The 15,044-nt window shown below is 41.3% G+C and overlaps 1 protein-coding gene across 1 annotated transcript in view; it reads right to left on the minus strand.

Annotated features, from left to right (window-relative positions):
* Positions 1–15,044, minus strand: part of IGSF9B (immunoglobulin superfamily member 9B) — a 101,880-nt gene that overhangs the window by 54,985 nt on the left and 31,851 nt on the right. Inside the window, exons 2-10 of the mRNA XM_063436949.1 lie at positions 10,403–10,600; positions 9,490–9,636; positions 8,706–8,857; positions 6,426–6,543; positions 6,104–6,245; positions 5,358–5,503; positions 4,880–5,022; positions 4,368–4,508; positions 3,486–3,602 (exon numbers count right to left, since the gene is read on the minus strand). Coding sequence (XP_063293019.1) covers positions 3,486–3,602; positions 4,368–4,508; positions 4,880–5,022; positions 5,358–5,503; positions 6,104–6,245; positions 6,426–6,543; positions 8,706–8,857; positions 9,490–9,636; positions 10,403–10,600 — 1,304 coding nt within the window. The remainder of the gene's footprint in view (positions 1–3,485; positions 3,603–4,367; positions 4,509–4,879; positions 5,023–5,357; positions 5,504–6,103; positions 6,246–6,425; positions 6,544–8,705; positions 8,858–9,489; positions 9,637–10,402; positions 10,601–15,044) is intronic.

The following is a 15,044-nucleotide window of genomic DNA, read 5'->3' on the forward strand; positions in this document are numbered from 1 at the left end:
AAGAGAGGGGTAATGGAGAGACAGGGGAAGGGGGACAAAGAGAGGGGTAATGGAGAGACAGGGGAAGGGGGACAAAGAGAGGGGTAATGGAGAGACAGGGGAAGGGGGACAAAGAGAGGGGTAATGGAGAGACAGGGGAAGGGGGACAAAGAGAGGGGTAATGGAGAGACAGGGGAAGGGGGACAAAGAGAGGGGTAATGGAGAGACAGGGGAAGGGGGACAAAGATAGGGGTAATGGAGAGACAGGGGAAGGGGGGACAAAGAGAGGGGTAATGGAGAGACATGGTAAGGGGGACAAAGAGAGGGGTAATGGAGAGACATGGGAAGGGGGACAAAGAGAGGGGTAATGGAGAGACAGGGGAAGGGGGACAAAGAGAGGGATAATGGAGAGACATGGGAAGGGGGACAAAGAGAGGGGTAATGGAGAGACACAGGGGAAGAGGGGACAAAGAGAGGGGTAATGGTGAGACATGGGGGAAGGGGGACAAAGAGAGGGGTAATAGAGAGACACAGGGAATGGGGGAAGAGAGGGGTAATGGAGAGACACAGGGATGGGTGGACAAAGAGAGGGGTAATAGAGAGACACAGGATATGGGGGGTCAAAGAGAGGAGTAATAGAGAGACACAGGAGATGGGGGGACAAAGAGTAATAGAGAGACACAGGGGAATGGGGGACACAGAGACAGAGGGGTAATAGAGAGACACCAGGGAAGGGGGTAAAAAGATACAGAGGGGTAATAGAGAGACACAGGGGATGGAGGGACAAAGAGACAGAGGGGTAATAGAGACAGGGGAAGGGGGCAAAGAGACAGAGGGGTAAGAGAGAGAGACACGGGTGGAGACTGGGAAGAGAGACACAGGGAGGAGAGTGGGAAGACAGACACATGGAGGAGAGTGGAGACAGAGACACAGAAGGTTTGTTGGGGGAACAAAGACATACAGAAGGGAAGGGGAACAAAGTAACACAAGATTTGTGGGAGGAAACACTGGGCTGGGGGAAAAGAGACACAGAGTGGCTGGGAGAAGAGAAAGAGGCACACAGAGTCTGGAGTTAGAAAGAGACACACAGATGAGATTTGGAAAGGGAGAAAGAGACAAAGGGGCTGGGGGAAAGAGACATACAGAGGCTGGAGAAGGGTAAAAAGAAACACACAGGGACTGGGATGAAGTAAAAGAAACACAAGGGTCGCTGTAAGAGACTAAAAGGAGACGATACACTAAACAAGGTAAAAGTAATAGACGTAATTGATGTGATCCTGACAGTAATACACACACATATATATATATATGCATGTATATTGATGTGTGTAATATACATGTATGTATATTAATATACATTTATATATGCATAATACACATATAAATGTCATTAATATATACATATTTGTAATGAGCACGTATTGGCCCAGTCTTGTTGCTAGTTGCATACTCATGCACAATAACATATTCAAAGTGAAGAGCGTACCCATAGGACTTCAAAATGAGCAAGATAACTTAATTTTTCTTTTCAGTTGTGCAACCGCATACATTCACCATTTCAATCTCAGTACTAAAATGTCCTTAATAGGCTAAATTAGTTGTACAGAAACATTGATTACATGCAAATGAATGTCTGCTTAAAATAAAAGCGCTCCTTTGTTTATTTTGAAGCCCTATATGCGTTCTTTCGCTGGAGTAATAGTTTTCAATTTTAAGTTATTTTTTCACCCTCTATATCAGCACACTATGCTGGCGCGACGCATTATTGGGCTGGTATAGAATTTTTTTCCAGGGCTGCTTTTAGTTCCCAGTCCGGCCCTGAACAGCGGCCACCAGGAGGCGACACCTGAATCATGGGCAATACAATAAAGAATGTTCTCACAGACCTACACATGACTTAATCAGTGGATGAGACATTCAGACACCTTCTATCCCAAACCTGTGAGAATATTCAGCACAGGAAGAGGTGTAAATTAGCTACCTAAGAGAACATTGCTCCCAGTGCAAAAAGCCTGGCTTACATTTAATACAATTATTACAGAATATGATCAGTGTTCTACACACTAATGTATTCACGTTCTCCTTTTCACATACTGAAAATCCTGTGTGATCAAATGTTCATTTAGATTGGACTGATCATTACTAATTAATTTCATTAAAAAAGAAACACTGTTAAAAGATATTGAGCCGCACAGACTATCTCCAAGTGGGCTTTGTTTTATATATGAATTACCGGAGAAGAGGGGCTCTATGCCAAGCTGATGAACTCCACCTTTATAGAACAGGGAGACAGTTTTAGAATGAACTATTTTCTCAGGGGTATATATCTTATTAGAGGTGGACACCTGGGAATTCAGATTTTCCAGGGCCTGTTGGAAAGTTTTATTTGTTACCAGTAGCAATTGGATAGACAAAAGGCTCATAAAAGATCTAGTCCCTGATGGAATTGGATATATTGGGGTTTAATCAATAAACCACTTATTCTGAAGAAGTAGCCAGTAAAGTCAAGCATTTTGGTGATAAAAAAAAACAACAACAAAAAAAACCACACCACTTGACATTGGCCTACAATTACCATTTAGCCAATACATCTCATTGTGTTGTGAAATGGTTCTAAACAATATGTTCAAGTAAAAACAGATATGAGAACACCAAGAACGAGCTAATGCAATAGTTTAGCTCGTGTTGAAAACCAGTTTAATTGCACTTGTGCCATTATAGAGGAAACATTTATCATTAGTACATTAGACAAGAGCACCTATTACCAAAAAATACCAGGAACCCCTTCTGCCACAGGATATACAGCCAACATCATCGGTTTTCTTTGGGCCAGCAACTAGACAGAGCCAACATAAGGTTTTATATGTATTTATGGGAATTGGCAGCCTTCACGCAACTAGGTCAAGGCTTCGCAGCACAGTTAAGCTCTAAGGTGCCTGCAATTAATAGCATTCTAGATCCACAGAATGTTGAGGAAACGTGTGCTCACATTTGTAGATTATCCCGTGTCCTCCATTTGGACATCAAAATATCCACCTGATGTGACAGCATTTATAGTAATACAGCTTATTTCATATAGTGTTTACATGTCTGAGATGGAAACAGTAACTTGGTGTCACCCTGCTGAGAATTCCTGCAGCTTACGGTCAGTTGCTTTGTCCACTGTCATATGCTACCGCAAAGAGAATGCCAAAAGAGAACCAAATTGTTTTACTTATCCAGTAGCATTTCCCTATCATAATTATGGGAATAACCTGCCCTAGATTCTTCCTCTTGCAGAAGGAGATGGAACAAAGTTTCATTCCTGAACGAAAACGCCAATTTACAAATCATTCGTATTCTGTTAAATAGATCCCAGGCGCACCCATATCCTTTCCAACCAAATGTACAGTAAGAGTTAATTTCATCCCAAATGATAGAAAGTTATTTTATGAAATCAAGTGTTTTTCAGAAAGTGTATAAAGTTTACTTGTTCCGCTCTGCACCACTAGAATAAGAAGTTTTACCTTTCTCCATGAGATGGTGGGAAAGGGATCTCCTGCAGCGGCACAAGGAATGAGCAGCTCCCTCCCAGCCTCCTGCCTGTATTCCCAGCCAGGGAGCACCGTAAAATAGGGCGGGTCCTGAAAAAAGTAGTGTGCGTCATTCGCTACCTTCCAAAGCACAGCGTCTGTCTGTCTACCCAACAACTCATCGATCTCATGTCATTTAAACAGTATCTGTGTTTCGAGATACAGTAGCTCAAACTGCATATAATGTTTTGTTGTTTTTTTTTTAAATGCAACCATTCATTGCTTTACTAAAATCAAAATAAAAATAAAATCAGGAAAAATCGGGATAAAAGAAAACACACACAAAAATAATAAAATACAGCGACAGCTTGACAAATGAATACTCCAAATTTACTATTTAAAAAATGGTTTCAACAATGGAAGAACACCTCACTATGGTAAACATTTTCTCGTGGTTGTTTTTTTAGATTTTTTAATTTAGGGAAAGGGGAAAAAAAAAAAGTGTACGTGCGTTTGATATAAGTTGGAATATTCAGCATTTATTTTAATGCAAATGTCCAATCTCTACATGTGTTCACAGAAAGTGAAATACTACTAAAACACACAATAAAACCAAATAAGGAGCTCAGTCTACAGGGGGCGCTGTTGTCTGATAGACCCAAAGGAACATTAATTTAAAATCATAATTCCCGGTAAAACAAAAATGAGTTTGTTTTGCTCAAATGGAACAAACTATTCAATTGGGCAAACAGTAATATTTGTACAGACTATTACAGTATTGATTTTTTTAGTATGATAAATCCTTTTCCTGACTTCCAGAAAGTCATGTCTGTGCTTTAAAGAACCGTTGGTATTACATTACATTACATTCCATACCTTCAGCAGCAGCCGTGCAGGAGGGGACTGGCCCATGGTCCCCAACGCGTTGTAAGGCACACAGGTGTAGGTGCCCAGTAATTCGTCCGTAGCCTCCTCGATGTGAAGAGAACCATCTTCCAAGAGCTTCCAGCCAGAGAACTGAGGGACAGGTAAAAGGTAAACTTCTTGGTACCCTAGGTAAACCTGCATGTGTTATTCACCTTCCTTTCCTCAGAAGGGGTGCCTATGTCCCAAAAGTTTAGGAGCAGGAGGTGCACATTTGTCATGTCCAGCCGCACAGACATTTCTTTCACTGCTCCATTGCAGCCTAGCGTGTGCTGGAATATTACAGATCGTACAGCTAGTCTGCTAGCCCGGTCTGATTGCAACATGCACTGGGCTGCAAGATGCATGGAGAATGGTGTGTGGCAGGATTCATTAAACGCACAAACCTCCTCCTGTTCCACTTCACATAGGATATTGGCCAAAGGCTGGGAAACTGTCACTGCAACGGCAGAAGAAGGCATTACCTTATCTATCCTCAGTGGACGACCATCTTTATTCCACTTCACAAATGTCACAGGGGGCACGGCGTCCACAGGGCAGCGAATGTGACCGTGAATACCAACCGGGACGTAGATAACTGATGGCATATTCACAACGCGTGCGGGATCTATGGGAATATAGACAGGGCAAGGTGTGTGGAAGTTAAAAAAAAAAATAATAATAATTCATTCCCTCATGAAAACCTGTATGGTTACAGAACAGAGGCCAGCCCTGGGGGGAGAAGTACGGGAGAGGGTGATTTACAATACAGAGCTCAGCCCTGGGGGGAGGTTACAATATAAAGCTCAACCATGGGGGAGGTTTACAATACAGAGCTCAGCCCGGGAGGATCTTATCTAAAAGTAGAACTTTGCACATTTTAGCAGTGTGGGCATCAAGGGAAATGGATTCGCTGGTCTCTGTCCCCAAGGTTAGGCATACAGCTGGCAGAATGACACTTACATTGGACAGTTAGATATGCAGATGCAGATGGTGAGTGTCCCAGACTGTTACTTGGTGTGCAGGTATATTTCCCAGCATCCTCTGGTTTGACTCGGAATATAATGAGTGTCCCATCTATCAGAATTCGAACTCTCATCTTCAAGTCACTGCATGAGGAAAAGAATGGCAAGTCCGTAAAAATAAATAAATTTTATTTCTAGGATTCTACAGTGGTGGATTTCAACCTATATTTTTAAGACTATTAGCAACTTAATACATGTCTCCATTTAGTGGGTAATCTCTCAACAATGGTTTGCTTTATTTCCAAATTGGATCTAACATTTCATCACAGAATCATTGCTTTAGTTAAGCTTAAAAAAACACATTTTTGTTTTCAAAATGTAAAGATGACTTTGCAGTAGATGTGTTGTATCTCATGAAACTGAAATTTAAAAAAAAATGTGATTTTCAGACTGTCCAATATGTGACAGAGAGAAACCAGTGAAGAAAGAAAATGGGAGTTAAATAGCTTAAAAGAAGTGAAAAGAAAGAATGTTGCTATGTCACAGAGAGAGAGATAAAAAAATAGATCACATTCAAACAAGTGAAAAAATTAAAATTAAAAGTCAGACAGAACTGGGGTACAACTTAAACAAATGTTAACCAGACGTACAGACATTGTTCAGGGTGTTGATAAATGTAAAGTTTTTTGTCAAGTGGGAAGCTTTAATGTGGGAGTTAGCGGAAAGAATGCGGTCATTGCTTACTTTTTAAAGAAGACATTCTCTTCTTGCCAGTACCATGTGTAGGTAAGGTTCCCTGGATAGGCCTCGGCCTGGCATGTGAACAGAGCATCCTGGGAAATGTTTACTGTGATGTTCTCCGGAGGGGAAACAATGAAGGGTGACCCTGGGGAAAGGAACGAAAACATTACCTCACCTGCCCAAAACAGCCCGTGCTGTCACCTGGAGCTCAGCCAGGAAGGGCCAGGCCCAAGGGACCTCAGAGCTTGCTACGGTCTCACGCTCCCTGGCCTCCCTCTGCGAGAGCGCCTGAGTTCACAAGGTAACAGAAAGATCAATTAGGCACCTTGTACGAGCAGTCGTGTGCTGTGGACTGCTTCTCCCTGAATACTGGTAGCACGGCAGGTGTAAGACCCTCTGTCTTCACGTCCAATGGAGGAGATGGTCAGACTCCCATCATTCACCTTAATGCAAACATAAATAAAAAGAAAGGTTTTGGCACTTGGACAATAATCTTGTCAGATTTCCAGGGTTTCACCAATTAACATGAAGTTTTATTAAACCACATGCCAAGTACTCGCAGGAGAACATTCACCTTTAGAACACAAAGCCATGGTGGGGATGGGGAAATCACAACCTATTCATTCACAATAACAGTTACAAGCATTCAGTCAGCCAGGACTCCGGAAACTAGGCTTGGCAAATAAACTTCTTTCATGATCCTTCAATGATTAACCCCACCTCCCAGCTATTCCTCTTTCTCGCTAGTATCTCTAAATACAACCCGCTACTTGCTTCATTTATTCCCTCTTCTCCCCATTATCTACCAATCCATGACAAAATTACTATTAATAGATTGATATAATTGCACCTGATTATTGATTGCTGTCTATATAACCATGCATCTCTTTTAAAAACACCTGCACCAGTTCACTATAGATAAATATTGTAATCTAACTATACAAAATGACAAGCACTGCCTACACATCAACATCCAAAATGTTATATATATATTGATTATATACCAAGGGTTGTGGTGGAGAAAAAAGTATGGATGAAAACCCCTTACACCTGAAGTAAGTGGATAGTTAATATGTCATATGGCTTGACAGGTGTGTATATTTGTGTTTAGTAATGACACACATACCCACACCCCGCACTCCACAGGATTTTTTCTAAAGTATAATGTGAAATCAACGTTTCAACCCTCCGGGGTCTTTATGAAGATTAACATCATACAGTAATGTGCACAAATCTATAATATAAAATCTGTAACAAATTTGTGACTTACCAAAGGTGAGTGATTGTGTTCCCCCATCCTTCCGAACCCGGAAGTGATCCCACGGGATATACACACACAATTTTCATATAATCAACAAAAGATAAAATGTAACTCTACATGTAACCAATCCTTATAAGACAAAGAACTGTTCTCATACCAGGCGCCCAGGGATACACAAACAGCACGATAGCCCTCCAGTACAAACACAAACAAAAATTCCACAGAACAAAACACAACACAGAGGGAAAATTACAAGAAATTATCACTTCGCTACACAGTTTCAACATAATTATAAAAACCCAAAATAGACAGCTATTAGGAGACATTGTGTAAAATCCTGACTGTCAGCATGGTATGTTCTTTCATTCACCCACACAGACTGTCTCACTGCCACACACAGCCCAAGGAATCCTCAAATTATCAAACTCAGATTATATTTTAGAAACGTCACTGCATGTGTTGCTTTCGAGGATATGTGAGGTTTGCTCTGTAGTGGGAGGTGTGCGATGAGTAAATACATCCATAGTGGCATATTACTCATTCTGTTCCACCTACTCTACATAATTTATCACTTTACAACTAAATATAACATTAAGAACATCACCCACCATGATTTTTTTTGTTGTTTTTTTTTGTTTTTTAATTACCAATGCCCTTAAATAAATTTTTCAGTAAATCAAAGTCTTGACAAATCACATGACAAAACGAGGTTCTGTTCTTGCATAAAGTAAACACGGTCAGGTTTAATCACTAAAATGAGAATTTTAAATTTAAGACCAAAGTATCTGAGCAGGAGTATGGGTGACTAAAGCTACTTTTTCCCCAATTTCAGTCTCAAATTTGAAATTTACTTTGATTTCCCCACAATTTTGTGTGTGTGTGTGTGTGTGTGAGAATACAGTTGAGAAATTACACATAATATAAACATTCTGTGGTGCTGTCACCTGTTTTTTGTTTTTTTTAAATAATGTTTAGCTCCAAGAAGTGTTGGAATAATATAGACTTGCAAGACTATTGGCAGAACATGGATGATAAGGATTTAATTCTGCCACATTTTAAGGGACCCTATCCCTATTTGTATGCTCATTCTCGGTTTTCTACCGGATATTGTGTGCAGAGGAATTCAGAGGTTTAAAAAGTGGATGCATGAAGATCGGTCTCCAGTGGCATGGATTTCGGTTTATCGTGTCTCTGTAGCTGCAAGCCTTGGGATTTAACACTCCACGTGGCAGACAGTGAATAACAGTGATTCAAGCAAGAAAGATCTCCGGCATCAGACAAGGTGGCCCCAGTCTCAGCCTATACAAAACATGAGATTATGGTCCAACACAGATTAAATCTTACCTGATATTTTGAGGTTCCTGCCAGGAACTGTCCCTCCCGGAACCACGAGACAGTGGGTTTGGGGTTCCCAAAAGCAGTGCAAGTTAAAGTGATACTGGTGCCTTCTTTTACCTCCAGATACTGGGGTGGGGTTTCTGTGAAAGTAGGCGGTGCTGAGGACAGACAAACAGAAGAATATTCACATTACAGGACACTTGCCTTGGTCATGAGCAAGGAGATTTCTGGTACCATAACCACTACAGTGACCCTTGAATAGGTATAATATGAATTTGGGCTGCATTCGTCATTCAACATTACCTCACAAGTTACAAAATAAATTGTGCTCATTTAAAAGGGAGTAAACCACACTAACCAATAGCGGGTTAAAAACAGAAAGGTTTTTTACAGTTCGACTTACAGAATTTACACACTTCAGGAACACATTAAGCACTAAACTAAGTGGAATAAAATGTGACATAAATACATGTAGGACATTAACAGCCTGAGACATGTTATGGAAAACCATACATTTATTTCATTTTTTTTTTTTTTTATTGCCCCCATTGTAATAAACATTAAAAAAAGTGAAAATATTACTCAAGTAAATAATATAACAAAAATATAGAATAAAGGATTACTTTTTTTTTAATTCTCATTATATACTATTGTATTTTCTTTATCAACTGCCACTATATTCAATATATTCCACAGATCGTTACAGTTATTACAGGGTCACCTCAAAAGTTCGATATCAGGTTTTCTTTTTTGTTTTGTTTTATGTACCAGTTAGTGAAAAATCACCCACCGTTCACTGTGAGATGCACCCAGCTGCCATTGTGAAATGTGTCGTATTGCTGCTCCAACATTAGGACCTTGCACTCATACCAGCCCTGATCTTGCGAACGCACCTGGTCGATGCGCAGGGAAGCCTTGTCATGGAGGGTTGCACGGCCTGGTGATGAAGGGAGAGTAAGATCAAGCTTTAATCTTAAGCAGTTCTCAGCAACTGCCCAGGGGTATGAATAATGCATCCACAAACATTTAATTCTATGGCAGCTTAGCGAGCAGGTATGTTAATGAGGTCCCACATAAACACATGCCCACTATTTCCAACACTGAAAACCAGAAGTGACTAAAGAATGGCTGTGCAGTGGCAAATTTCTGGTTTCTGTGACCCTTACAGAAAAATGTGTTTTCTGAGAAACCTGGGGACAGAGGTATTATTGTTTTATTGCATTAACTATTTTTATTTGGTAATTAAATAAAAAGTCAGGTTCACCAACTACTAATACGTTCCAAGTTGAATATTCAACTACTCTAGCTAACACCATGCTAAACACTGTGAAAAAACATGGGTGGCAAGTCCTGGCGTAGACAAGAGTTTTAGCAAGAGAGTATTAGGCTGGCTGAAGACTGTGGGATTTGAAGTTCAATAACTCCTACTGGCAACACCTACTAAACAAGAATGGCTCTTTAAATATTTACTGGTTTAGGTAAGCAAAGCATTGCACATATCAAAACACGTGCGTGACGTGAAACTTTGTCAGCTTCACACGACGACAGCGCTAAGGTGTCTGATAAGGAGGTGTGTTATATCACAGGTATCAAAGGTTGATATTTTATTTTTTTAAACTTGTACGTATTGAAAGAGCGATGTCATGCATGGAAGAAGATTAGACTTTTAGGACGTAGGAACTGGCATCCCACGTATTACTTGCCTGCATATTCTGGGTCCACGTGAGGAGGGTAGAACCCAAATTTGATGAAGATGGGGATGGGAACGCCAAACTTAAACCACTCAACTACATATGGTGGGGGCTGTGCAGTGAGAGGGTGGATCACATCGCAACCTAATATCACGCTTTCTCCAGCACGGGCCGTGACAAACTGTGGCTCTTCCCGTGAGCCTACGGCACCTGAAAAACAAGAATTAAAGGGCATATTAATTATATGTAGTAGGACTTTATGACCACGTATTATATAGAAAATCTGATACAGAATAATACAGCATAAGCATTTTTTGCTAATATTTTTACTTAGTGCTTTTTTCTGTTCTATGAATTCCTTGGTACCCTCAAACCATCTGCGATCCCAAAATACCATCCTATTATTTCTGTATGGCATCACGCAGATACAAATGCATTAAACTTGATACAGTCAAAGAAAAAAGTATTTGATCCCCTGCTGATTTTGAACGTTTGTCCACTGACAAAGAAATGATCAGTCTATAAATTTTAATGGTAGGTGTATTTTAACAGTAAGAGACAGAACAAAAAAAAAAAAAAAAAAAGAGAAAAATGCATGTCAAAAAAGTTATAAATTTGCATGTCAATGAGTGAAATAAGTATTTGATCCCCTACCAATCGGCAAGATTTCTGGCTCCCAGGTGTCTTTTATACAGGTAACAAATGGAGATTAGCTTGTAACCTGTATAAAACACACCTGTCCACAGAAGCAATCAATCAGATTACAAACTCTCCATCATGGCCAAGACCAAAGAGCTGTCCAAGGAGGGCAGGGACAAGCAGCTTAGCGAGAAGGTGACAACAGTTGGTGTGATTATTTGCAAATGGAAGAAAAACAAAATAACTGTCAGCCTCCCTCGGTCTGGTGCTCCATGCATGATCTCACCTTGTGGAGTTTCAATGATCATAAGAATGGTGAGGAATCAGCCCAGAACTACACAGGAGGATCTTGTTAATTATCTCAAGGCAGCTGGGACCATAATCACCAAGAAAACAATTGGTAACACACTACGCCATGAAGGACTGAAATCCTGCACTGCCCGCAAGGTCCCCCTGCTCAAGAAAGCACATGTACAAGCCTGTCTGAAGTTTGCCAATGAACATCTGAATGATTCAGGGGAGAACTGGGTGAAAGTGTTGTGGTTAGATGAAACCAAAGTCGAGCGCTTTGGCATCAACTCAACTTGCCGTGCTTGGAGGAGTAGGAAATGCTGCCTATGACCCCAAGAACACAATCCCCATTGTCAAACATGGAGGTGGAAACATTTTGCTTTGGGGGTGTTTTCTGCTAAGGAGACAGGACTACTGCACCGCATCAAAGGGACGATAGACGGGGCCATGTACCATCAAATCTTGAACCTCCTTTCCTCAGCAAGGGCATTGAAAATAGGTTGTGGATGGGTATTCCAGCATGACAATGACCCAAAACAAACAGCCATGGCAACAAAGCAGTGGCTCAAGAAGAAGCACATTAAGGTCCTGGAGTGGCCTAGCCACTCTCCAGACCTTAATCCCATAAAAAAATCTGTGGAGGGAGCTGAAGGTACGAGTTGCCAAACGTCAGCCTGGAAACCTTAAGGAGTTGGAAAGGATCTGTAAAGAGGAATGGGACAAAATCCCTCCTGAGATGTGTGCAAACCTGGTGGCCAACTACAAGAAACATCTGACCTCTGTGATTGCCAACAAGGGTTTTGCCACCAAGTATTAAGTTAAAGGGTTCAAATACTTATTTCAATAATTGACATGCAAATCAATTTATAAAGTTTTTGATATGCGTTTCTTTTTTCTTTTTTATTCTGTCTCTCACTGTTAAAATACACCTACCATTAAAATTATAGACTGATCCTTTCTTTGTCAGTGGACAAACGTTCAAAATCAGCAGGGGATCAAATACTTTTTTTTCCCCCTCACTGTATAAAAAAATTTCAAGCATTTTGTCAGAGTGTGTAGCGGAGAGGTAGTATAATCCACAAAATCTCCGCTGGTAGACAGGAAAAACAAGCAATAATCCAAATAGGCAGGTACAGCATACAATAATCTAGGTAGCGTTATAGAATCCTTCCCTCCCAAGAACTAGACGACACATAGGCTGGGAGTCAACTGAGCTTTATTCACAGGCTTCCAGTATTTATGGGATTCCCCACGCAAGGGGTTTCCCTACAGACATTCCAGGGGTTGTACAGTAGGGGACTACATGGGGAACTGAACAACCTGGACATTTCCCCCATCATGCACTGCTGTACGGGAGGGATACTCCCACTAGAATATACAGTTAAGTGGATTATCCCTCCGTACAGCAGAACCAATATTCCACATGAAAATACATAACTTTTACAATATTCGCTAGATTTAAACGAATGGACGTTCGGTAGATAGCTGGGGTCTGAGCGCACATTCTCGTGAAAGTACTGCTCAGATCCCAGCTTAAATAACCGAACGCCGCACGAAACACACATTATTTCTAAGTTACATTCAAACTACCGATTGACCTTAGGGGAACACATTACCGAAGGACAGGGGCTCCCGAACAGCTTGGAAGTCCTGCGGTGTTCGTGCCGTCGAATAGCCGATTTTAGTTCCAGGCGCTCGACGACCAAATACCGCTGGGCTAACAAAGGATCCAAGATGGACGACCGCCACGTGGTCAGTAGCCGAACGACGGCCACCCTGAATCCTCTTAATTACCGATTGCAACAATGTTGCAATCCTTAATGGGAGCCACACGACCTCCTGTGTGTGGTCTCCATTCGGTAGTTTGTTCTTTTCACGAACAGTGTTGAAATTCACTGTTCGTGAAACAATTGCATGAATGCTGGCGGTTTTCATGCCGCCAGCATACGAACGCTATAGTTCACCTGAACCATATTACACATACATACACTTGGTTCTTAAAGTGGTACACACATATGCAATAACATAATACACACACAAAGGACAATATACAGTGGCTGTGTTTGCCACAGAGTGATGCAACAAAGATCAACTACTTTAACCAGAAATATTGTAATAGAAAGTAAAGAATGGGTGCTGAGCTGGTTTGTAGTAATGGGAGTTTCCCCATAAAAAGATGTCAGTAGATAGTTAGCATGTGATTTTTTTATATTATTATAAAATTATTATAAATTATTATTTTATATAAACTTGTCATTTTGTGTCGGGCAGAGCCTGCAATGTAAATCTAACCCAGGAGATGGTGTAACAGGCTAGGGTATTACATGCATATGACTGAAAAAGCATGGACTAATATCCATACTGAGCTGGCATGATGACTGTGTAAAAGGTAGTCTGATTCACCCCAGCAGAGCTATGTCTGCACTAACTTCCTCCTGCCTGCAGAGTCCTGAGCTACTTATTCCCCTCCAGAGCCTGTAATTACCTAAACGACAACAACCCAAGCTACTTACACCTGCAGATAGCTATGTAATCCCTAAACAGCACTGAGCTATGTACCCCTCTGCAGAGAATTTAGCTAAATATCACTTTCTGCAGAGCCTTTACCTAGCTACCCCCTTGCTGCAGAACCTGTTGCTACTTACATCCCTTTACATGGCCTTTATCTGCTTATACATCTGCTTAACCTTTTGCTACCTTTATGTCCTTGCATAGTTTTGAGTACAAAACTATGCAAGGAAATGCAGATCTTTTTGTCCTCTTCTCCCACTCTGCAGAGCCTTGAACTATTTCCATTTCACTGCAGAGCTCTAGGTTGTCTCCCCCTCTCTCTGCAGAGCTCTATGTTAGCTCAATGCTCTGTGTGGAGGGAGGAGGTATCTCAATAACCCTGCAGAGTTTTGTGTTGCACCCTCCATGCCTGCAGAGCCTTGAGCAAACATAACCCCCACATGCAGTGCACTGACCTGCAGAGCCTTTTTTTACTTAAAGGACCAAATAAACCTGCATTGGACAGATGGCAGCCCATATTGCTAATTATAGGCACGTTGGCTAACAGGAGATAAACATATACTCTATAACTTGTGTACACATAATTACTCTGCAAAAGGTTAATACAATCTGTTCCACAGATACCAGGAGATTATATACATTCATATTTAGAATTTGCAATTAATGTTAAATAGGCTACAAACTATACTGCAATGGTTGGTAGCAAACGGATTCATGATGTATAGATCATTCTAGCCCACCTGCCCCTCCCCAGAAAAGAAATGATTGCAGAAACTGCTCTGCAGTAATAGAAGAGATCTTGTTGGCACATCCAGGCTGCAAAGTTCTGCTCTACTAGAAGCAGCAAACTATCTGCACTCTGCATTCTAAGAAAGCAGGGCAGATTCCGTCATTCCAGTACTGAAAGGGTTACAGGGGAGCTGAGAGCGTGTACCGAATATACAGCTGGCACTGGCTCTCTGATTGGCTGCCGGTGACATCACCAGCTCTGGGGAGTGATAGCTGGGATATTTCTGATACATAAGAAATGGGCAAGCAAAAAAGGAGAGAGCACTGACCCCAAGTGACAGGATTAACACATGCAGACCCCACGAGCATCCATCACAGAGGACATCGGGGCATGCAATTACAGCTGGTTTATTCCACATGCCATTTAAAAGTGTGTGTGTGTGTGTGTGTGTGTGTGTAGTCTATACATCTGTAGAGGAATGTG

The sequence above is a fragment of the Pelobates fuscus genome, chromosome 11 (assembly GCF_036172605.1).
Source record: "Pelobates fuscus isolate aPelFus1 chromosome 11, aPelFus1.pri, whole genome shotgun sequence".
NCBI lineage: Eukaryota > Metazoa > Chordata > Amphibia > Anura > Pelobatidae > Pelobates > Pelobates fuscus.